Source organism: Papaver somniferum, chromosome 1 (assembly GCF_003573695.1).
Source record: "Papaver somniferum cultivar HN1 chromosome 1, ASM357369v1, whole genome shotgun sequence".
NCBI lineage: Eukaryota > Viridiplantae > Streptophyta > Magnoliopsida > Ranunculales > Papaveraceae > Papaver > Papaver somniferum.
The window spans coordinates 115,279,286-115,304,921 of NC_039358.1; the positions used below are offsets into that span (position 1 = coordinate 115,279,286).

The 25,636-nt window shown below is 42.0% G+C and overlaps 1 protein-coding gene across 1 annotated transcript; it reads right to left on the reverse strand.

The window, feature by feature from the left end:
• Positions 1–2,926: 2,926 nt before the first annotated feature.
• On the reverse strand, positions 2,927–4,048 carry LOC113349551. Its single transcript, XM_026593525.1, has one exon. It carries the CDS (start codon positions 4,046–4,048, stop codon positions 2,927–2,929), a length of 1,122 nt encoding a protein of 373 aa, XP_026449310.1.
• Between the last annotated feature and the right edge of the window lie 21,588 nt (positions 4,049–25,636).

The window sequence follows — 25,636 nt, forward strand, 5'->3', positions numbered from 1 at the left end:
TTGTTTGAAAATAGGGAGGAAAACCTATTTATACAAGTCATTGATCCTAACCCACGTCTCTCATGGGAAGTGGAGAAAGTGGAGTGATGGAGTAGTGAAGTTGCGTGTGTTAGTGTTACACGATCAGTCTTGCCCACTTCTCCCATCATCACTAACCGTCCATGACTTCCTGACACGTTCTTGTGATGGTGCAATGTGTGCTGCACACTGTAAACCACCAGACCAATACCCCAGTATGTATCCCCCAGTCTGTGACATGATTGATGTCTCTAATGTGCGTATCGTGGGACCCACAAAAGGGTAGCATGTAATGCTAGGTTAAATAACTAAGTTATTTGGGAATTTGATACTTGTAAAATATCACGTGAATTCTATGCGTGTAATGCATCGAATATATTCAGCATGTATGAAGCATCGTTGTTGAGCGTCTTAAAATAACATCATGTCCAGCCTACTTCATGTGATGGTTTGGAGGCTGCGCAAGCAAGTCCTCTCTTGTCCGACCACATGGTGTGGTAGAGTGGCGGATGGTAATCACCACGACACCTCATTGACCAACTAACTCCTGACCAAGGCTGTATAACCAAGCAGGTGAAGTTGAACGGACGAGATGATCTTTGAGACACTCATCTGCGACCGTTAGTGGAATTAGGGTTTATGAAGAGGTGCGCAAGCATCACTCTTCAGCTTGGTCGAATCCAAGCTTGGGACACGATTTTGGCAAGGCCGATTGGGCATGCGTGTAGACGTCATGCCGTGTACATGCCCATACCTCATTGTCTCGTGAAAGTGTGATCTAAGCAACTCGATTTGTCCGGTGGATAGGAGTGGTTAAGATCAATTTGCGACAGAAATCCGGTGCCGCAAAGTCCACGCGTCATGCCAACTTCGGGCGCGCGTTTCGAGGCGACCAAGCCTGGTCGGTCTTGGACGATTAGTCTGGTGTGTAGACGACGGGCTGGTGTACACGCTTGTATTTCATTGTCCCATAGAAACGTGATCTAAGCCACTCAATTTGTTCGGCAAAGTTGAGTGGTCGAGATTAGTTTGCAATTGGGAGGTGTGACCATGCCTAGTTTGGGCGTGCGAATCAAGGCAACCAGGCATGATATACCTTGGACGATCGGGTGTGGAGATTGATGGGCCAACAGTGATCATGTTGATGCGCACCGGACCTGCCTAGTCTATTCCTGGACCCTTTATTCGTGCAGGAGAAAATGGACGCTCGTGATGTTCAAACCCTAATTAGAGTTTCACCGGCTGTGCGTCATGCCTTGTTTGGGCGTACGAACTGGAACGACCAACTATAGTTGGTCCTGACCGATCGGTCATGTATGTAGGCGGGCCCATGGTGATTGTGTTGGCATGCTCTGGGCCCTTTGAATCTACATCTACACCCTCTATCTATGCCTGCGAAGATGGATGATTGAGACTACTTTGCGATACATATAATGTGTCGCAAACCCTAATTTAGAGTTTCTCGTCCACGCTGTTTTGGCTGGACGTATTGGCAAGCCATGTTACCATTTTGGGGAGACCGACCATGCGGTTCGGGCCGGTGGTGAATACTCCAATACCTGCTTGAGGGTTATGGATTCGAACTGAGCCATCCAATCATGCTGGTGAAGTTGGATGGTCGTGATCGTTTCTGAGACTGATATGGACAGTCCAGATGCTCAATCGGACTAGTATAACACTCCGAGAGTTATTTCCTGTACGGGTATTTCGTACATGCTTCATTATTAATGCTTGGAGATTCGTGTTGCTCTGCTGAGAGCAACACTCAGTCGTCATGCCGTACCAATGATAAGAGTGGAGCAGTACAGGAAATACAAGGCTGGTCATACATTAATAATGTTATAAATTCACAAGGTATATGGGATTGTTGCTATATGCTCCATTTTAGGTGAATTAGTAAAGTGGAGAAGTATTCATCACTTATCAGTGGATTTATCCTTTGCAGGATGTCAGCGCATAAATTTGGTTTTACAATTTCAGCCCTGAACTAAAATCCACCATCAACACCATCTTTTTTGCTTCGCGCCATATTCCTGATTTTCTGACGAACTGGATGGAACTTCTCATCGATATTTAGCCTGTGGCAGGCTACATTCGGATCTATCCTAGGCATCTCAGCAAAACTCCATGCGAAAACGTCGGCGTTTTCCCTTAGAAATGTAATCAAACCATCACGTTCACGTGCAGGAATATCTGCCCCTACGAATGTTGGTTTGTGCTTTTCATCCCCAATCTGGACCTCGATCAATTTCTCAACTGTTAGGGGTTCAGCTGCGTCCTCTCCCATATATGATTCTGGAGGGAGAGGATTCTGTAATTGTTATTTATGCTCGACTCGCATGATATGGTTCCCGCTAACTTCTGACTTCTTTTACTCATCCATTGCACTCTCGTGACACTTGTGGGCGGCCATCTGGTCGCTTCTAACTTTCACGACTCCTTCAGGGGCAATAAACTTCAAACATTGATGATATGAGGATGTGATTGTACCGATCTCATGCAGACAATCTCGTCCCACGGTCGTATTGTAGGGAGCTCTATAGTTAAGCAGCAGGAAATTTCCTAGAACGGATTTGTCAGCCACTGTTATAGGTATTTTCACTTTTCCTATCGCCTTTGTAACTTCGCCACTGAAACTGATAATTGTATTTTCATCCTCTTCGATCAAGTCGTGTGGGAGATTCATAGAGGAATAAATTCCTGAAAACAACACGCTCACTGAGCTTCATGTATACACTAGAATCCGGTGTACACGAAACATGCCAATCCAAGCAGTTATAATGATAGCATCATTGTGGGGAGCATATACACCTATCATGTCTGCTTCAGAGAATTCGATCTTTGTGCATCCAAGCTCCCGAATTTCTACTCCATTTCCACTGACAAAATCAATATGATTTATCAAGTATCATTCTTTTAACTGCCTGAGTTTTCTCCTGGTTTCATCTTCTGATGCCCGCCTGGTCATTGAATGGATCATGGCGTGACTGACGTTAATCGCATGTGTTGCGCCAAACTGTCCAGGACCTTTCCCGAAATCCTTTTTCACGTACTCTTGTAGCTTTCCAGCATCTATCATTTGCTGGACCTCGATCTGTAAAGAGCGGCAATTCTCAGTCTTGTGACCATGGTCTTTGTAAAAGTTGCAGTATTTGCTCTTATCACGTTTATCACGCGTCTCTGCTAGCAAAGGTCGAGGGGGACTCAAATCCTTGCTTATTTTCTCATACAACTCTGTAAGCCGTATGTTCGACGATGTCAGTTTCATATCATGATATTTCTGATACCCAGTTTCCATTCGTTCCCCCTGGTTTTTTTGTCGAACTTCTCCTCGATCATTATGTTGTCCGCTCGAATGGTTCTTTGACTTCTCTTTCTTCCCATCATTTGGATGATTAGATGAGCTGTTAACATCTCTCGTCTCTGGAGATTTGGAGTCATCCTCTACCCGAGCGTATTCTTCTGCTCGATCATACAACTCTTCCAAAGTATGTGCTGGTCTCTTGACCAAAGAACCGTACACACCCCTTTGATCATACCGGTATGCCTGTTTGTAAGCCGCAATGACGACTTGATCGTTGGCATCATCCACATCGGCCACCTCTTGCTTGAAGCGTCGAGTAAACTGTCTGATGCTTTCCTCCTTCCAAATTGCCAGAAGGAACAATGTGTGGCATCCCTTCCGATCACGTCTGTTGTATTTGTAGTGAGCACAGAATTCGTCAACTAGCTTATGGTAAGTCCCGATCGACTGTGCCAGTAGCTGATTGAACCACGTTATTTCTCCACCAGTCAGTGACTGTGGAAACATCTTGCACATCAACTCATCGCTGAACTGCCACAGAGTCATGGCAGTTTCATAGTATAAAATATGCTGATCTGGATCATCTGTTTTCTCGTCGAATTCTGGCAGCCTGGGAACCCGAAAATTCATTGGCGGATGGAATTCTATGATATTTAGTTTGAAAGGAGCCCCAGCGGCTCGATGCAACATGTCCATCTTTTTCTCTCTGGAACGCTTTTTCGACATTACTTTCTCGATCATCTTGCAAAGGCGAGATCTGTTATTGCGTCCACATCGCCATTTGAAGAACTGTCTTCCTGCTCATAATATTGGTCCTCTGGAATATGAGCTTTAGATCTCATTATTTTCCTTTGGGGTCCAGTGGGCTCTCTTCCAACTCTACCTTGCTCCGAACGAGCATAGTAATCGGGCGAAAATTCTCTCGCATCGTGCCGATATCGAACCTCATCTTCATCATTCCTGAGACGTTTTGAATAGGTGGTAATTATGGCCGCACTATGCTGAGTTGCAGCTGGTCGGGTCCCTGCTCGTCGGGGTCGAATACGCCTTCGTTTAGGTGGATCTCCAGTGACCAACAAAGTTTTCTCTGGTCAATCAAGATCGATCACTTCTCTGTTTTGGTCTGCAGCTTGCGGGCTAACTCGACTCCCAAGGTGCTACCATACATACCTACCCCTCTGGTTGTTCAGATTACCATACCTAGGTCGAGGCTGGTTTTCACGTTCTAGTCTCAGGAGAGCGTTCTCCTTCTCCAACTCGTTCAGCCGATTGAGTAACAGTACTTCCTCTGTACTAGGAGTCGCGTTGCGGCCATCTTGCAGGTCCTATCGATCTTCATTCCTCTTAGACGGGTTGCCGAACGCATGCCCTCTCTTTCCTCGAACTTGTGGGTTTTCCCCATCCACATTCATTACTTCGTCTTCGATCACCAGTTGTTTTTCTCTTCTCCGATTCGGATCTGGAGTTTGTCACGGAAACGATCTTGATCTCGTCCGTGATCTAGGGCTCTGTTATGAGCACGATCTTGACCCTGACTTTTTCTAGTGGGTACTGCTGGAGCTGAATGAACCTTGATCTCGTGACTTTCAGCTTCGCGTCTCCTGCGCTGTTGGGAATCGCTAACAGAATCGGCCCTTCGTGCAGTCTGTCTGACTACTGCCATAACTCGCTTTGGTAAAACACGAAAATCTTTTCTCAAAAACCTTGGTCGACGCCAATGTTTTTATGGTAAAATTACTTCTACCTCAAACACGAATTTGATGATGATTTAATCGAAGATCGATCCGCTGCTTTAATCTCCAATTGAACAGTGTAGGGGGTACCTACAAAAAACCCTCCGATGCTAAAGTTAGACAGAGTTTGTCACAGGATATTTTGTGTAGAAGATTGCTTACCTTTGTGGGTTATGAACCCCTGTATTTATATGGTTTGAATTTGGTCCTCAACTTAATTCCGAGATGAGCATGAATGGCATTAATTGGCCCCTGCATGCCTCCTGGTTTAAATTATATTGACTGGCCCTTGCATGCCTCCTGTCATGAATTGCATAATTGTCCCTTGCATGCCTCCTATCATGAATTACATAAATGGCCCTTGTATGCCTCCTAGAAGTTTCCAGAAACTTCCCCTATTGCTATGGAGTGCAAAGGGTTAGCCCAAACAATTAGGTGTACACATGCCAAACCCAAAGTGAGAAGTGTGCATAAGCCCACAGTGGGGCATAGAGGCAAACAAGTGTGGGCTGAAATATCAGTGAGACAATGGCTCAACTCGGCCAGAACTCGGTGAGCCGACTCAGTCCAAACAGGTGGTGGTAAATATCTTCCAACTTACACGAGATGGGTGCAAATATCCGGGGGCTATGCAGCTAAGTTACTCTGCAATGCGTTGAATCGGGACTACGAGATTAAGCTACGCCGTAAAGCGCTGAATCGAGACTATTCAATTAAGCCGCGTCGTTATACACTGAATCATCACCAACTGGACGCCGGTTACTGCTGTCGTTAACTCCGTGACGGAATATTCCTATCTGACGGAATATGTTGTTGTTGTTAGTTAGCTACGTCAGATGCTGACTGTATTTAATGCTGACGTGGCACCATGACACATCAGCGGCTTGGATGACGTGGCACCCATTTTGCTGACATGGCGCTTCACTTGCTAACATGGTACTATGCCACATCAGCAGTTTGCTGACGTGGCGTATTTCTGCTGATGTGGAAACTGTCCACGTCATCGCCTTGCTGATGTGGCATACTTTTTCTGACGTGACGCTTGTCCATGTCATCACCTTGCTGACGTGGCATACTTTTTTGCTGACGTGACGATTTTCCATGTCATCACCCCTGCTGACGTGTCAATCTGAAGTGACGCCCACTAATTGGTTCTCCTGATGACGTGGCGACGATGATGTGGCACCTGCTTAGCCTTAATATGGGTATTTTGCATATGGGCTTCTATGCATTATTCTTGTGAGGCCTCGTTAGCCATACTTGACTAACAAGAGGAGCCTATTAGGCCCAATGAACCATATTTAGCTAAAGAGAAAAGCATTCTAGGCCTAAGTAAGCCCATTTCTTGGTGTAAATGCAATAGGGTACAAACAATGTCAAAAGTTAAGTCTATTATGTCATTATGCAAATATTGATGGATAATATGATGAACTTTTGATTTATATGTCAAATATTAAGTCTGTGGTATCATTATGCAAGTTTTGATGAAAAATAGAATGAATCTTTGAATATTCCGCAGGATTGATCTTTCCTCGATCAACTTCTATGTGAAAGTACTGTATGGCTCCATAAGTTTTCTTATGTTGAGCATTTCCGATTAAATTAATCATTGAGATTCTTTTGTGGTTAATTTAATTGAGTTTTCTGGATACAAATTCATGTTTCATGTGATTTGTTAATGTCCAAAGAAATCCTTTTTTCTCATAAAAGTAAGGTCGCTCTTGTTGTTCTTTCGGGAATGACATTTTATGGGGGAGAGTTCTTAATTGAACTTGTGCTTTATTGGCAAATCTTTGTGCGGAGTGCGGCTGTGGAATATTGTAGGATTTTTCTTGTATCTTTATAAACTCCTTGATGAATACACTAAGTTTCGACTATGTGAAATCATCGAACCAAAGTTGATATGTTCTCTTTTAGTCACGAAGTATCTCTTTGAGAATTTCATTATGAACCCACTAGTTTTCTTACCTTTACCAGTTTATATTGACAAAAATGGGGAGTATTATTTTGTCATTCATACCATATATACGTATGGTTTACGGATCATTATGTAAGGGGGAGTGGTTTTCATTGCGATATGAAGTATTTACTAAGGGGGAGTGATACATATCACCGTAATATTATTGTCAAAGTTGTGATACAATTAAACTTTGATATTGTGTGATAATACTATGACATTGTATAATAATAATTGAGAACATCTGTTTTCTTATTGTTATGGCTATGGATCTTCAACAACTATGATGCTGAGTTGAACACGTTCAGAACCACTGGAGTACTTGGAGTGACGAAGAATTCAAGGAATGTTGAAGAAGCAAGGAAATCAAGCATTTGGATGAGAAGCTACAAAGTTTATTTATTTTGTAATCTGTATGTATTGATAGTTTTGTCACTAAAATTGACATAGGGGGAGATTGTTAGAGCACTTCTCGGTCGAACTCGCAAGTGTTGTTATCTCAAGCTTGTTTGTCAAGTTTAGTTGTCAAAACTATAAGTCTTGATTTCTAGTCTACTTATAGCTATGTCTCGGATTAGGATAAAATGTATAGTTGAGCTTTAGATTTCACGACATTCATCGATTGAAGATGAAGAACTACTAAAGGGAGCTTGTGGAACTTCATCAACAAAAGGTTTGTAAAGACTTGAACTCATCAATCACTCAGAAGTCTATTCTTTTCTATCTCCTATTGAGACAAAAGTCGTATAACTATATAGAATTTATATTATACACATTGGATATTTCGAGCTGAGTTTAACTCGCTTGTATCTTTCTTGAAATATGTGTTAGAAAGCTTTTTGCTTTAACCACGTTCATCATTATTCTTGAAGAAAGTTAAAAGATGATCATGTGAAAATCACCTGGTAACATCTTACATTTGTGAGACAGTCATTTGATATAGGCACGGAATGTTTCGTATTGATCATTCGATCACTTTAAAATTGTTTATAAGCTAATAGTTTGTGTGAAAGAACTATTATTTTCTTCTAAGAATGTTTCAATGATTGAAATGGGAGTTAAGAGCTAAAACCCATGTCTGGATACATTACAGTTTGTGTACTTATTGTACGAACTGTTTTGACGGAATTCAGGACCGGAAATTTGCATACTCATTCAAAAATTTATTCAACTGTTTAAGTCAAGGTACTTAAGTTTGCATACCCGTTCACAAACTGATTTAACTGGTGAAGTACGGGAACCAAGTTTGCGTACCCATTCGCAAACAGTTTCAACTGAGTTCGGTCTGGAGCTAAAGTTTGCGTACCCGTTTGCAAACTGTCGGCTTGTGACCAATGTCCAGAACTTAAGTTCGCGTACCCGTTGCAAACTTAAGTGGTTCAGGTTCCTAAATCGATTAGGTATGATTTAATACTCATGAAAAAAATACATTTATAAATTAAGGAATGCAATCTTTGCAAACCGTGGCTAAAATGTTCATGAACTGATTCCTTTGAATCAATCCGATTTTGCTTCAATTATGTCTTGTATACTTCTACGACAATATAAACAATTGAACAACTCTATGAGTAACACAATTAGATTCATTTGATTATCAATTGATCTAGAAGTGTTAAGATGAACAAGGTTAAGAGAAAAGTGTTCATACGGCTAACTTCGGTTAACTGTTATTGAGCCAACTCAATATACACGTTTAGGTACGGTTACCCATATCTAAATGAAGGTATATTTAATTTGTGTGTAGCAATCTAAGACCATCTAATGGTGGAAGTATATTAGCTTGAATCTTAAATCAGGTTTCATTTAACGGTGGATATTGATTGCTTTGTTCTAAAGTTATCAAAGCCTGATTTGAACACTATATAAGGGAGAACTCTAGCAACTGGGAAACCTAATCCCAACACCTCCTGTGTGATACTAGTTGCGACTAGAGTCGATTCTCCTTTAACCTAGGTTTTTCCTAAAACCATTATAAGTTAACGACTTAAAGACTTCATTGGGATTCTGAAGCCAGACCCAACTATTTTCTCTGTAGTTGCGTGTTCTGATCTTACTTTGTTCTATTGTATTGAGTAATATCTTCTCTAAGAATTGCTCGAGATTTATCTCCGATAGGTAAGATATAACTTGTTCTACTACCATACAGTTAAGTAATTGTGAGTTGATTGATATTACTAGGTTGTTCTTCGAGAATATAAGACCGGTATATCAATTGGTTCATGTTCACCTTGATTTATCAAAAGACGGAACAAAAACTCGAAGGTATTTTTGTGGGAGGCAGATTTATCTATTCAGTAGACTTTTCTGTGTAAGACAGATTTGTTTACCAAGACTTCGACTTTGGGTCTTAACAACTCTTAGTTATGGGTGAGATTAGCTAAGGGAATCAAGTGTGTAGAGTCCTGCTGGGATTCAGAGGCATAAGGTACACGATGGTACCTTAATCAGTGTGAGATTGGTTAGGGCTCAACTACATTCCACTCTGAAGTTAACTTGTAGTAGCTTAGAGTCTGTAGCAGCTTAATACAGTGTGGTGTTCAAATATGGACTAGGTCCCTAGGTTTTCTGCATTTGCGGTTTCCTCGTTAACAAAACTTATGGAGTCTGTATATTTCTTTTCCGCATTATATTTTTATATAATTGAAATATCACAGGTTGTGCGTAGATCAATCAATTGGTAAATCCAACCTTTGGTTGTTGATTTAAATTGATTAACACTTGAACATTGGTCTTTAGTACCGTTCAAGTTGTTTCTCATAATAATCAGGCTCGCGGATTTCCATCCGTTTGAATTTCTGATTACATTGAGAAACAGAGATATAACTCTTGGATATATTTTCCTTGATTGAGTCTGACTGTCTAGTTGATTCTCTTGGAATTATATTGGAGTTAGTCCATATATATTTCCTAAACGAAATATTGGGTGTGGTTGTTAGACCCCCGCTTTTTCGATAATTTATTTTCTTAAAAATATTTCTAATTTTCTTGGTATTTTATTGTTTTGGGGTAAAATCTGATTCTGCTGGAAATGGTAAATTTGGGTGTGCTGCCGAGAAACGAATCTAAACCCTAAAAAAATGCACCGCATGGGAGTACTTTAGATTCGAGAGATCAATCTGTACAATCCTAGCCTAAACCAAGAAATGGTCATTCCAGTCTTGCTTCGGTCACAAAGTGAAGGAGAAGGGTTGACCTTAAGGAGGGAAGCGAAGAAGGTGTTGAGACCAGAATGTTTAATTATGAAGGTGTGGCTATTTATGACTTGTATTAGAAATTGGAACTAGCTTGCGGATTGTAAGCTATCAGTTCTCGGTATTTTTCTGGATATTGTGTTGTTGTTAACCAAAACTCAGTTGTTTTGTTGAAATAGGTAGAAACCTATTTATACAAGTCATAATTGAACGCACCCTGATCTCGTAGGAAGTGGGAGTAGTTGAGTGATGGAGAAGTGGGGTAATGTGTAAACGCTAGAAACCACGCCCCCACTTTGAAGGAAACGGGTTAGTTTACACCCGCTACTTCTTGCCGCCACTAACTGCCCGCTTTCCTGACACTTTCTTACAATGAGCGTGTTGCACGCCATGTTGTAAACTGCCAGACCAATACCCTGATGAGCATCCCCCAGTTTGTGACATGTTTGATGTCTCGAGTATTTTCGTGGAAAATGTGCAGCAGATCGCTGAGTGGGTCTTCTATGCAAGACCTAATTATTCTGATCAACCGTGCGCCAGCTGGGTTGCGGATGATCATGTTGTGGCAAGTCAAGTCATGGGACTTGTCGTAGGAAAATGGCGTGTGAACCTGAGACTTACCATAGGCCAGTCAATTCTGTGGCGAATTTGGATGGCTGAGATTGTAATTCATGAGAAAAGTGGCCATTGATTATGGCCACATCCCATTGGGATCTAATAATAGCAAAGTGGCGTCTTGGCACATGCCAATGGTATAATGGCATATTTAGCGCATGTCAGTGGCGCAGCGGCATGGTTGGCATAACTAGCGCATGCCAGTGGCATGGTGGCGCAAATAATGCCCCGCGTAGCTGTGGCTGCTATATTTGGCATATCGGTATTAGACCCCAATATGGCTCAGAAACATTAGTTCATGTTGCCATATCAATCTTAATTCCCTAGGTAGCATTACTTAGATTGGTTGGCGTAGCAACCTTAGCTAAATTAGGGTTTGGCATATCAAAACCCTAATTAGCGCGTGTGGCATGTGGTCGCGGCACGGTGACGCTCTTTATGCAAATTGTGCCATGGACGCATTAAAGGAATTATGGCGGGGCCATAATATGGGAATAACCACAGGCGCAAGGATGGCCACGGGTGACCATGGCATGGCCCATTTTTAGGGTTTGTTGGGTCCCACATGGTCTGTGGCATGTTGTGGGGCCAAAGTGGCGTAATTTGTGCCACGACCAAAGTTAGGGTTTCAACTAATGCCACTAAAGGAAAATCATGTTCTAGTTGGGATACCTTGACCGGACTCTGTTTATGGCGTTGGCCAAGAACAGAAGGTGGATTAGCAAGTAGGCGCGCTATTTACGGCATGTTGACACGTTTGACATGCTGATGCAGCAAAGTGGCACGTTTGGCATATTTGGCATGATGATTAGCACCTTAGCATGACATGGCACGTTTGGCCTGTTTGGAATGCCGATTAGTGCATTGGCGCGGTGTGACTTGTTTTGCATGCCATTAGCATGCTGGAACGGTTTTTGGAAAGCCAATTGGCATTGTGACCATCCATCGTAGTTTTTGTCTCTTTTAATATTGTGGCATGTTTAGAGCAACCTGATTGGTCAATAAAAAAGGGGTCGACCAAACATAGGGCGTGGGCACATCTTCTAGTGCGCGTGGCGGGTTTAGAGCGACCTGATTGGCCGATAAGAAAGAGGGCCGACAAGTATGGGCCCGGCCACAACTCATGTGCATGTGGCGGATTTCAAGCGGCCTGATTGGTCGATGGGAAAGAGGAGAGCCGGCCAGGCAGCATGGGGGAGTGGCCATTTGCAGGTGGCGCCAGCTGGCCTATGGCACGGCCACACCTCCCTTTGTTGCTTCTCCTATTTTCCGCGGCTTCTTTTATTCCTTGTTTTCTGATTTTGGGTAGGACTTTGCACATACTAATCCATGGCGGATCAATTTCCTAGTTTTCCTAGGTTTAGTTTCGACCAGTAGGGTCTGATATACTACGCAAGGCGCAAAAACCCTAATTTTGTAAATTAATTAGGTTGAGATTTGAATCTCGTGGATTATCAAAAAATTGGTTGAACTCTGCATATTGACACAGAGTTCTTTAATTTTATTGCGAGAGAGCAGTATGCTATCCGATTGAGTACTTTTATGCAAAACCTTAACCTTGATACTTCGGGAAATTCATGCTACTCTGCTGCGAGTGAACACTAATTGTCATGTCATATCAATATTAAGGGTTAAGTTAGGGAACATAGCAAATAAAGTATTCAATGAGCCTTATATTAATGAATAATACAGGCAAGATGTCGAAATTTACAGAATATCTGGTATTGTTGCTACATGCACCATTCTGGATAAATTTCGTGTAAACATATTGAATTGCTCAATTAATACGCAAGTGAAGAGGTTATGTACTCATCACTTTTACATGGCTCTGTCTCTTTGCAGAATGACAGCATAATAAATGTAGGGTTTTAGCCCTGAACTAAAAACCACCATCAACATTAAGTCCCCTGCTTAGCACGTAACAGTGACATTGTTGCGGGGTAAGCATTAGATGGTGGCAGATGGGAATAAAATCGAAAAGGAAAGACATGTAGAGGTTACCAGGAAAAGTTTAATTAACCTTCGGTAATAGGCATGAGCGATCGGTGATCTTTGTACTGGCGCGCTGCTAGCTTGGCCACGGAGCGTTGCAGGTTGAGCGGTTGGCTTGGCCACGGAGCGTTGCAGGTTGAGCGGATGGCTTGGCTACGGAGCGTTGCAGGTTGAGCGGCTGGCCTGGACACGAAGTATTTCAGGTTGAGCGGCTGGTGTTCCTCGTGCTGGCGCGTTGCTGGTCATGGAGGTTGGTGCTACGAGCCGAGCTTCCTTTTTACGTGCATGGTCCAAAAGGAAAACCCTACTCTACTCGAATTCCAAAAGCGCTCTGCATATAAAAGGGTGTGCTAAATTCCTCCCCTTTTATTATTCGCTCGTCTGCTTCTTGTGTTCGTTTGCAGCAGCTCGATCATAGGCGTGCCAATTCTTAGCGGCAAGGTAAGTTCATCTTGTCTTCGTATTTTAGTTGTGAGTGTAATATCCATGAGTAGTTGATTAATATCGAACATTTAGCTCGGTGTGAATGACTTTCATCGTAAGTAGCGACAGAAATGGTAACAAAGCAATCTCCAATAGTTATAATCAGCAGCAAGGCGATCCAGGAGAACTCAAGGTAGGTGCTCTTTTTTCTTTTGCGCATGCAGCCACCCAACAGTACCATCAATCTTCTCCATAATATGTAATAAGGCTCTGTCTCCAGAAGAATGAGTATCTAACCTCTCTCATGGATTTCAAAATTTACCAAAATCCATTGCACTCCAGGGATGGATAGATGAAATATATGTTCGGAAATGATCATGTCAGGGCTAATCTCGGAGAGTGTAGCTGCGTTGATGATCCGTCTTTGACTTTAAGTTATTTGGCGCCTGGATTGCTGAGCCGCAATAAAATGTTCTTTAAACTCCTGAGCATTGACCAGAATGAAATTGTGTTTATTCTGGCTCTTTAGCTTACAGGCTTATTCTTGCCTTTTTGATTGCGATGATTATATGTTGTGGATGCTTGTATGGTTAAAATCTTCCGGAGCCGTTGGGTGAAGTGGACGAGCTGAGAGGCGTTCCGTTGCCGACATGCTGCTATCAAGTCTTCAAGGACTTCGCTCCAAGCGACATCCTTTGAACCATCTTCTGAATCTTGAACTGTTGTATGAAATGGGATGCGATGAGCAGTCTCCAATTACACTTCTGTCTGGTCAATAGAGTAGATCCGATGGCGTGGCTGGATATGTGAATATATCTCTGCGGCGTACTTTGGAGTCTTTGATGCACGTGTACGGCTTCATGTTGAGAAATTCCTGCGGATCGTAAAGCTTTGACAGTGATGATGATGCTGATATCAGAAATAACCTGGTTGAGGGACGTGAGGACATCCTGTGCTGGCAGTCCCCTGGTGTAATTATCCTGAGCCTATTTTCTCTTAAAAGACGTACTTATATTGCATTTACTAGTAAGGTGGTTGACGAATTGATGAAGGTGGCAATATTTTGGATTCGTCATTTGTTGATCAGTTGGTGGGAGTTGTACTAGATAGCTCTGCATTGTATCCAATTTCTGGCAGCCCATGCACCTCTTCCATAGGAAATTGGAAATCTAGAAACACCGAATTTGGCTTTGTCGGCGATGTGCGGCTTCATGCAGGCCTTGGATAGGCGGTGGTGAGTTCTGAGTAGGTGATGTGGCTGACATGGTGTAGTTGGTATGTGTGGCTTGCTGAGGCGCGACTTTCCTCTTTGATTCTTCACTAACAACAACGCTTATGAATGGCTGAGCCAAATACTGCTTGTTAGTCAGGCGCCTTCCAGACAAGGAGGTGGTGATATCCTTGCGCTACATCTTTGAAGAGTGGTGACCTTGTCACGGTTATGACTTCTTGGTTGGTTGTCCCTTCTGAGTTGAAAATTTCTCGACAGTGAAAGGATTCCGTGTTGAGCCTCAGTCCCCAAGTGTGGTTTTCGTGGTTTTATCATGTATGGTTGGTGGGTTAACCATGATAAAGATGTTACCATCTTGCCTCTGTATTGGTGGCTCCATTACTTCCTCCATGGGAAACTAAAATATGCATAAGTTCGGATTACCTTTGTTTATAGTGGTTGTGGCTATGATGAAGCTCTGGCTGGTATCAACAAACGAGCATCAACAGTCCTTTGTAGCAACTGTGATCAGAAGAGACTGCGTTTTCGTGAGAACAAAAACAAGCCGGTTGGTGCTTGGATGGATATGGTTATGATCCTTGACAGGGAGGTGTGGTGACTACGGGCACAAATCTTGGCAGGGAAGAGTGGTAGCTACGGCCATGGATCTTGGAAGGAAGGAGCGGCAGCTACGAGCATGAACCTTGGACGACCACGGACATGAACGTTGACAGGCTTTGATAACTCACGTATGTGAGTTTATTCCTTCTTTTATTTCGGTGAAGCGGCGTCTTCGGGAGAGAACGCTGAAGCGGCTCCGGGAGCTAAACGTTGAAGCGACTCCTGGAGCGAAATGTTGAAGCGGCTTCTGGAACGAATGTTGAAGCGGCTTCTGGAGCGAAACGTTGGAGCGGAGCGGCTTAACGAAACATTTGAAGCGGCTTCTAGAGAGAAACGTTGAAGCAACTTCTGGAGCGGACGTTGAATCGGCTTCTAGAGCGAAACGTTGAAGCGAAGCGGCTTCTGAAGGGAACATGGAAGAGCGGAGCGTATTCTGGAGAGAACATTGAAGCGGCTCCTGGAGGGAAACGTTGAAGCGGCTCCTGGAACGAAACGTTGAAGCGGAGCGTCTTCTGGCGAAACATTGAAGCGGCGACTGGAGCGAAACGTTGAAGCGGAGCGGCTTCTGGAGAGAAACGTTGAAGCGGCTTCTAGAGTGAACGTTGAAGCAGCTTCTGGAGAGAATATTGAAGCGACTCATGGAGCGAAACATTGAAGTGGATACTGGAGCGAAACTTTGAAGCGGAGCGGCTTATGGAGAGAAACGTTGAAGCGGCTACTAGAGCGAACATTGAAGCGGCTTCTGGAGCGAAACATTGAAGCGGAGCAGATCCTGGAGAGAATCGTTGAAGCGGAGCCTGGAGAAAAACGTTGAAGCGGCTCCTGGAGAGAACGTTGAAGCGGCTTCTGGAGCGAAACGTTGAAGCGGTTCCTGGAGAGAACGTTGAAGCAGCTCTTGGAGCGAACTCCATTGAGGGCGCTATTAACCCTTGACTTCGAAAGACGATTTGATACAATATGGCAGATGGGAAGACGGCGCACAAATAGTGTTGGTCGACAAGTCGTGTTTTCTCTTTCTGGGAAAGAATACGCTACTTCTGTTTGATTTTACCTTGCAACTCTCAGAGTCTTGATGGTTACAATGTTGAAGTCGGAGGTCGAGCCAATCAGTGCGCTTTCAAACGCGACACCTTTCAGGTGAGTAGTGGTTAGGAGTCCCCAGTTACATTTACCATCCGTACCTTCTAAGAGAGACTGGGATTTCGGGGTAGCTTCTCCAATTGAAGACAATCGCCTGCCAGACACGGTTGAGGGCTGAAAATATATGCTCCATCATAGATTACACAGTTTTGTGAACAGAGTCCCCAAAAAGCATTAATGCACAACTCCACCAATTGATGTTCAGTCACACTTGGATCATGACAATCTAACGCCCGAATTCTGAATCCCTTGACATAATCATTCGGATGTTCGTTGTTTCGCTCCCTTTGAGTTGTGGCCATGTCCGTCTGAGTTTTAGCAAGAACTTCATGTCTCTCCATTAAATCGACAATGGTAATAGGAGGTTGGTTTCCTCTAGATCCTCCAGTCTCTTGTCCTGACGAAGAAGTGGTAGCAGCCCTGGTGATGATTGGAGGTGTCATTCTCGAAGGAATATTAGGAGTAGTGGCGGCTCTGGCTCTGGTAATAGGAGGCGTCATGCCAAAGGGGATGCTTATGGTGCTGCTGGTATTGGTGCTAGAGGGTGTAGCGCCATGGGATGTGTTGACTGCACTTTCGGACGGTACATTGGTGTTGGTCATTCCCTTTTGCTCTCGTTGGATACGTCTACATACTCTGTCTGCATTGTCGTTGGCGGGGGAACATACCTCAGACAAGGATTTAACATTTTTTGTGCCATCTCTGAAATTGGTGGCGTTCTTCGAGCGAATGTTTTCTGGATCTTGCCACAGGCGTTTTTCCATACTCTTTAAGAGACAAAACATCTCATTTTGCAGCTTGACAATATCATCTTGATTTGCCACAACATCTTCTAATATTTTTGCCACACCTTCCATGGTGATTGGATTTCGAGCATCAGCGGCTTTGGAAGTGCTTGGGATGGCCGGGGTAACTCATGAGGCGGAAAGTTGGGATTGGTGATTAAAGTGAAATCTGGTTAACGATTGAATTTAGACCTAAGATCCACCATCTTGAATTTGGGAAGATTGGAATGAAAATTGAGAAATTGGCTTCGCAACCGAGAGATTAAGCTCCAACTGTAGTCTCCAATTGTTTTGGGGTAAAAACTGATTCTGCTGGAAATGGTAAATTTGGGTGTTCTACCGAGAAACGAATCTAAAACCTAAACAAATGCACTGCACGGGAGTACTTTAGATTCGAGAGATCAATCTGTACAATCTTGGCCTAAACCAAGAAATGGTCGTTCAGTGTTGCTTCGGTCACAAAGTAAAGGAGAATGGTTGGTCTTAGGGAGGGAAGCGAAGAAGGTGTTGAGACCAGAATGTTTAATTCTGAAGGTGTGGTTATTTATGACTTGTATCAGAACATGGAACTGGCTTGCGAAATGTAAGCTATCAGTTCTCAGTATTTTTCTGGATAGTGTGTTGTTGTTAACCAAAACTCTGTTGTTTTGTTGAAATAGGTAGAAACCTATTTATACAAGTCATAATTGAACGCACCATGATCTCGTAGGAAGTGGGAGTAGTTGAGTGATGGAGAAGTGGGGTAATGTGTAAATGCTAGAAACCACGTCCCCACTTTGAAGGAAGCGGGTTAGCTTACACCCACTACTTCTTGTCGCCACTAATTGCCTTCTTTCCTGACACTTTCTTATAATGAGCGTGTTGCACGCCACGTTGTATACCGCCAGACCAATACCCTGATAAGCATCCCCAAGTTTGTGACATGTTTGATGTCTCGAGTATTTTCATGTAAAATGTGCAGCAGGTCGTTGAGTGGGTATTGTATGCAAGACCTAATCGTTCTGATCAACCGTGCGCCAGCTGGGTTGCGGATGATCATGTTGTGGCAAGTCAAGTCATGGGACTTTTCGTAGGAAAATGGCGTGTGAAACTGAGACTTACCATAGGCCAGTCAATTCTGTGGCGAATTTGGACGGCTGAGATTGTAATTCATGAGAATGGGTGGCCATTGATTATGGCCACATCCCATTGGCATCTGATAATAGCAAAGTGGCGTCATTGGCACATGCCAGTGGCATAATGGCATATTTAGCGCATGCCAGCGGTGCAACGGCATGGTTGGCAGAACTAGCGCATGCCAGTGGCACAGCGGCATGGTTGGCATATGCCAGTGGCATGGTGGCGCAAATAGTGTCTGGCGTAGCTGTGGATGCTATATTTGGCATATCGGTGTTAGACTCAAATATAGTTCGGAAACATTAGTTCATGTTTCCATATCAATCTTAATGCCATAGGTAGCATTTCTTAGCTTAGTTGGCGTAGCAACCTTAGTTAAATTAGGGTTTGGCATATCGAAACCCTAATTAACCCGTGTGGCATGTGGTCGCGACACGGTGATGTTCTTTATGCAAATGGTGTCATGGCCGCATTAAAGGAATTATGGAGGGGCCATAATATGGGAATAACCACAGGCGCAAGGATGGCCACGGGTGATCATGGCATGGCGCCATTTTTAGGGTTTGCTGGATTCCACATGGCTTGTGGCATGTTGTGGGGCCAAAGTGGCGTAATTTGTGCCACGACCAAAGTTAGGGTTTCAACTAATGCCACTAAAGGAAAATCGTGTTTTTGCTGGGATACCTTTGACCGGACTCTGTTTATGGCGTTGGCCAAGAACAGAAGGTGGATTAGCAAGTAGGCGCATTATTTATGGCATGTTGACACGTTTGGCATGCTGTTGCGGGAAAGTGGCACATTTGGCATATTTGGAATGTCGGTTAGCACCTTAGCATGGCATGGCACATTTGGCCTGTTTGGAATGCCGATTAGTGCATTGGCGCAGCGTGTGTTTGGCATGCCATTAGCATGCTGACACGGTTTTTGGAAAGCCAATTGGCATTGTGACCATCCGGCGTAGTTTTTGCCTCTTTTAATACTGTGGCAGGTTTAGAGCAACCTGATTGGTCAATAGAAAAGGGGTAGGCCAAACATAGGGCATGGCCACATCTTTTAGTGCGCGTCGCGGGTTTAGAGCTACCTGATTGGCTGATAAGAAAGAGGGCCAGCAAGTATGGTCCCGGCCACAACTCATGTGCATGTGGCGGATTTAAGGCGACCTGATTGGTCGATGGGAAAGAGGAGAGCCGGTCAGGCAGCATGGGGGCGTGGCCATTTGCAGGTGGCACCGGCTGGCCTATGGCACGGCTACACCTCCCTTTGTTGTTGCTCTTATTTTCCACGGCTCCTTTTATTCCTTGTTTTCTGATTTTGGGTAGGACTTTGCACCTACTAATACATGGCGGATCAATTGCCTAGTTTGCCTAGGTTTAGTTTCGACCAGAAGGGTCTGATATACTACGCAGGGCGCAAAAAGCATAATTTTGTAATTAATTATAGGTTGAGATTTGAATCTCGTGGATCATCACAAAATTGATTGAACTCTGCATATTGACACAGAGTTATTTAAATTTATTGGCAGAGAGCAGTATGCTTTCCGATTGAGTACTTTTATGCAAATCCTTAACCTTGATACTTCGAGAAATTCATGCCACTCTGCTGCGAGTGAACACTAATTGTCATGTCATATCAATATTAAGGGTTCAGCCGGGGAACATCGCACAGAAAGTATTCAACGAGCCTTATATTAATGAATAGTACAGGCACGGTGTCAAAATTTACAGAATATCTGGGATTGTGGCTACATGCACCATTCTGGATAAATTTCATGTAAACATATTGAATTGCTCAATTAATGCGCAAGTGAAGAGGTTGTGTACTCATCACTTTTACATGGCTCTGTCTCTTTGCAGAATGACAACATAATAAATGCAGGTTTTTACAATTTTATCCCTGAACTAAAAACCACCATCAATATTTATTTAATTAGAAGTTAAAAGTAATAATTTGAGTCCTTGTGCAACGAACCGCATTGTATACTGTCCAATAGACATATGTACGTTCTCGACATATAAATTTAAATTCGCATCAAGTTTTTGGCGTCATCTGAGAGCTAACAACGGGCTTTGGAATTTGGATTCTAGCGGGCATGTTGTTGGAAAAAGACTGCTTGGCTCCTTTCTTTTTAATCTCTTTTCTTATGGCCTCTTTCCCCGCCGGCGGATCCCTAGCAGTCACCAGCGGCTCCAAAGGACGACCCTTGGTACCAGATTTGAGTCCATGCTTCTTCGCCACCGCCTCAGCTAGTTTAGTACGTCCAGACGCGTGTAGTAGTTTGAGGTCATTATAAACCAATTATTGAGGGTGGGACATGTCACGCAAAATGAAGTTTAACGTGCGCCTGCGGAACTGATTATTATAGTGTTGGGCCGCCTCAGAAACAGCCAAGGAACGAGATCAGATGTTGAAATGAAAATGTTATCACACGATCAGTCAGACGCATTGCTTCATTTAAAACAAAATGATTAAATCAATCACGAATCGTTGAGACATCGGAGTCAGACGAAGGTGGATGAGGAGAAGGAAGCCCTTGATCAAACCCTAGCTGTCGAGCTACGCAACACGTCCATTATTAAATCAAAATCCTGCACTGGCAAGACCTATGACGAATCTAACATAACACACCTTCCAACGGGGACGTAAAGTCGTAGTGAGTGGGACCAGAACGACCGCCATGGCAAGGAAATGGATTAAAATACTTGGACAAATCCATGAAATCCATGATATCATCCTTAGTCGCTCTCCCTTGTCGCGCCAAAGAACCATCCGTGAATAACTATAGACTGAAAAAGCGGGGGTCTAACAACACCACCCAATATTTTGATTAGCAATCTGTATGGACTAACTCCGAAATACTTACTAGAGAATCAACTAGACAGTCAGACTCAATCTAGATAAAAGTATCTCAAGGATTTAATATCTCTCTATTGTTTTTGATTCACTCAAGCTAATAGAAATCGCCGAGTCTATAATCAAACACAAAGAATAACTTGGACGGTACCAAAGGCCAATGTCCAAGGATCAATCAATGACAATCAAACAACCAAAGGTTGGATTATACCAATTGATGATCTACACGCACAACCTGTATTATTTCAATTATAAAGATAAACAATATAATGCGGAAACTGAAATAACACAGACACCAGAAATTTTGTTAACGAGGAAACCGCAAATGCAGAAAAACCCCGGGACCTAGTCCAGATTGAATACACACTGTATTAAGCCGCTACAGACACTAGCCTACTCCAAGCTAACTTCGGACTGGACTATAGTTGAACCCCAATCAGTCTCCCACTGATCCAAGGTACAGTTGTACTCCCTATGCCTCTTATCCCAGCAGGATACTGCGCACTTGATTCCCTTAGCTGATCTCACCCACAACTAAGAGCTGCTACGACCCAAAATCGCAGGCTTTAACAATAAACAAATCTGTCTCACACAGACAAGTCTATCAAAGGATCAATCTGTCTCCCACAGAAAAACCCTAAAAGTTTTTGTTCCGTCTTTTGATAATAATCAAGGTGAACATGAACCAATTGATAATACGGTCTTATATTCCCGAAGAACAGCTTAGATTAATCAATCACCTCACAACAATCTTAATCGTATGGTGGCGAAACAAGATATCGTGTAATAACAAACGATGAGACGAAGGTGTTTGTGATTAGTTTTTATATCTTGCCTATCGGAGAACTCTCACGATCTCTAGAAAATCAATATGATTGTACTATTACGATAGAAGATGCAAGATCAGATCACACAACTACGATAGAAGTAGTATCAGTTTGGCTTCACAATCCCAATGAAGTCTTTAAGTCGTTAACCTGGTTTTAGAAGAAGAAAACCAAAGGTTAAAGGACAAACGACTCTAGCAGAGAAACTAGTATCACACGGACGTGTGGGGATTAGTTTTCTCAATGCAAAATGTCTCCTTTATATAGTCTTCAAATCAGGGTTTTGCCTTAGTTACAAAGCAATCAATATTCACCATTAGATGAAAACCTGATTTAGATTCAAGCTAATATTTCTCAACCGTTAGATCGAAAACTTAGCTTGTCATACACAAATGAATGTACGCTTATAGGTTTGTTAACCGCACCCAAACATGTACATTGTTGGTTCAACAATAGTTTACCCAAAGAGGTTAACCATATGAGCGTTTCATACCAACCATGTTCTTCTTCACCATAACTAGTTCAATTGAATCAAATGAACTAGTTAAGAGAGTTGTTCAATTTCAAGAAAATCTTAGTTAACTACACAAGACACAATTGAAGCAAAGATGATTTGATTCACTCGAATCAGTTCATGAACTTTAATATCCACGGTTTGCAAATGCATTCCTTAGTCTTTTAAGATTAAGTTCAGAAATCATATTTAGATATATAACCTTCTCAAGTTTGCAGACTAGGTTCTCGGACTTAAGACACCGGATAGAGTTTACAAACTCCAACAGAAATTTTCGGGTTCGAGAACTACGCCGGTTCGCGGACTGGGTTCGCGGATTTGGCTCACGCAAGTAGTTTGTCAACTCCATCAGAAATTCTCGGGTTTGAGAACTTCGGCATTTCGCGGACTGAGTTCGCGGACTTGGCACTTGCCATACTTCCGGTTCTCTTGATCAACAAAGTTCGAAAACTTCGGTTCAACGAATCCATTGGTTATGTAATCTAAACTCTCATTCCAATCATTGAAACATTCTTAGAGGACGTTATATAGTTGTTACACTATTTCTCGTCAAAGCAATTTTCAAAGTGATTGAAACATTCATGACTTTCGTCACTAGGTAAAGATAAACTTGGTCGAAGCGAAAAGCTTACCAACACATATTTAGAGATATAGATAGGCGAGGTATACTCGGCTCGAAATACCAAATGTGTATGATCTAGTCTATATATATAACATACGAATTTTGTCTCAAAGAGTATGAGATAGAATAGATAGACTTTTGAGTGACAGATAAGTTCAAGTCTCCACATACCTTTTTGTCGAGAAGTTTCACCGGTTCCTTGAGTATATCTTCTACTTGTATGATGAATCTCCATGAAGTCCTTGAGCTCAACTACACTTACTATCCTAGTCTGAGACTTAGCTATAAGAGACTAGAAATCAAGACTTATAGTTTTGATCACTAACATTGACAAACATGCTTGAGATAGCAACGCATGCGAGTTTGACCGAGCAGTGGTCTAACAATCTCCCCCTTTGTCAATTTTAGTGACAAAAATATCAATACATATGGAATACAAAAAAGATAATGAAACTTTAGTAGCTCATATTCCACATGTCTAATCTTCAATATTCCTCGAAATCTTCGTCACTTCCAAGTACTCCAATGATCCCAAAGGTTGTAATTTTAGCATCACTGTTGTTGAAGATCCGTAGCTATAACAATGAGAAAGCATCGGTCTCGATCATTGTTATACAATGTCATAGTATTACTATACATTTTCAAAGTCCAATTGTATCACAACTTCAACAATAATACTATGGTTATATGTATCACTCCCCCTTAGTCAATACTCCATCTCACATGAAAACCACTCCCTCTTACACAATGATTTGAAAACCATATGTATTTGTAGTGTGAACTACATATTAATTCTCCCCATTTTTGTCAATAAAATTGGCAAAGGTACAAGAACGGGATCATAATGAAATTTCCGTAAGAGACATTTCATGACTGAGATCAAGAAACACACATCATCTTATTTAGATGCAATCATATAGCCGAAGCTAACAGCATTCATCAAGGAGTTTAAAGATACAAGATAACCCCTCTAAAATTCCACAGCCGCACACCCCTCAAGATATGACCATTAAGCACAAGTTCAAAAGAACTCTCCCTCATTTGATATCATTCTCGAAAGAACAACAAGAGCGACCTTAATTTCAAAAGAAACGAAGGATTTTATTGGACACCAAAACCATGAGAATGATTTTTATATCCAACACTCAATCAAATTATTCATAAGTAAACCCATGAATAATCTAATCGGAATACATAATCAAATTAACCACAAAAGTGATCAATTCAATTCATTGTTCTCAACATAAGTAAACTTACGGAGCAACGACTAAGTTAATCATACAAGAGAGTGATTGGATTAATCGTTCATGTACTCAACACAAGAGAACTTGTGGAGTAATAACTAAATAACCAAGAAGATGATTAATTTAGTTCTAAATGCTCAACATAACGTACCTTACGGAACAACCAACCAAGCTAATCAAAAATAATCAACTTAGTTGTATCGTGCTCAACATAAGACACATCACGGAGCCTCACGGTAATACAAAAAGATGGATCAATGAAGATTTATAATGTGGAATACACAAGGATTCATTCTTTTGCACAAGCATATACATTAGCAATAATCCTTGGATACAAAAGATTTTAACCTATCTTCCGTCAAGGATTGACAATATAGGCTCAACTTTTGTATATGTCAAAAGTCTATTCATTCTTAAACCAATACATGAGTATCGATCGTGAACGACTTTACTTTTGACAAAATATGGGACAACATAGCTCACGGACGTAAACACAAATATCCCATAACAAGTTGCAATATAACAAAATCAAAAATATTGCAAAACAACATCCTCCAAATAGTTTTAGAATTTTAAACCAAAAAACCTAAAACAACAAGAAGAAAACAATAGCTATGTGTAGTCACAATCATCGCAATTCAAAGCACTAGATATTCTTCCAACTAAGCCAAAAAAGAAGACATGCTAGGCAACAAAAAAAAAACTCTATGAAGCATTACACTTACTTTGAATATTCTTCTCATATTCTCTGTATTCATCAAGCTCGTCTTCGATTAGATCAATCCTAGATTCAAGATTATCCATCTTATCTTCAAGTCTCTTGGAGGAAGCTTCGAGTTCACTTTTCAGGGCGCGTACTTGATCCAAGACAAGATTCATGGTTAAAGAGAGCTTATAAAATTGTGAGACAGATAGATTCTCATCAGAAGATGAGGTACGTTTGTCACAACACATCTCGTTATCAGAAGAATCAAAACAAATCTTCTTAGATGGAAACAGAACAGTCCATACATCACTTTCTTTGCTGGAAAGACTGGAGGAGGACATGATAGTGAAAGTAAATGAAATAATTAATCAGGAGAGGATAAACTTCATTTCTAAAGGAATGAAAATGAAGAATTTCCAAAAAAGACCTTTTACCAAACCTTAACAGAATTTGGTAATCTCCAGAAAAAGTCTTACAAACAAAAAAGGTACTCGGGAAGAATAAACAAAATCAAATTCTCCTAAGGATTTAACAGATACATTCCTACACAACCCTCTCAAAAATCATGATTCTTTCCCAAGAGGGATAGACGAAAGAATCATGAATAACAAGATTACAGTTCATAATCATTCCAATCCAATATAGGACTGGGATATTTCTCGTGGAGGGGGGAATCATTTGTTAATCCAGGTTTTTTCTTATCCTTTACGAAAGAAGAGTTACGCACATCATTCTTTTCCCTTTTAGTCATAGTTTTGAAAAACTTGA

Coding starts and splice junctions, on each gene's coding strand:
- LOC113349551 (XM_026593525.1), bottom strand. CDS start 4,048: ATGTCGAAAAAGCGTTCCAGAGAGAAAAAGATGGACATGTTGCATCGA.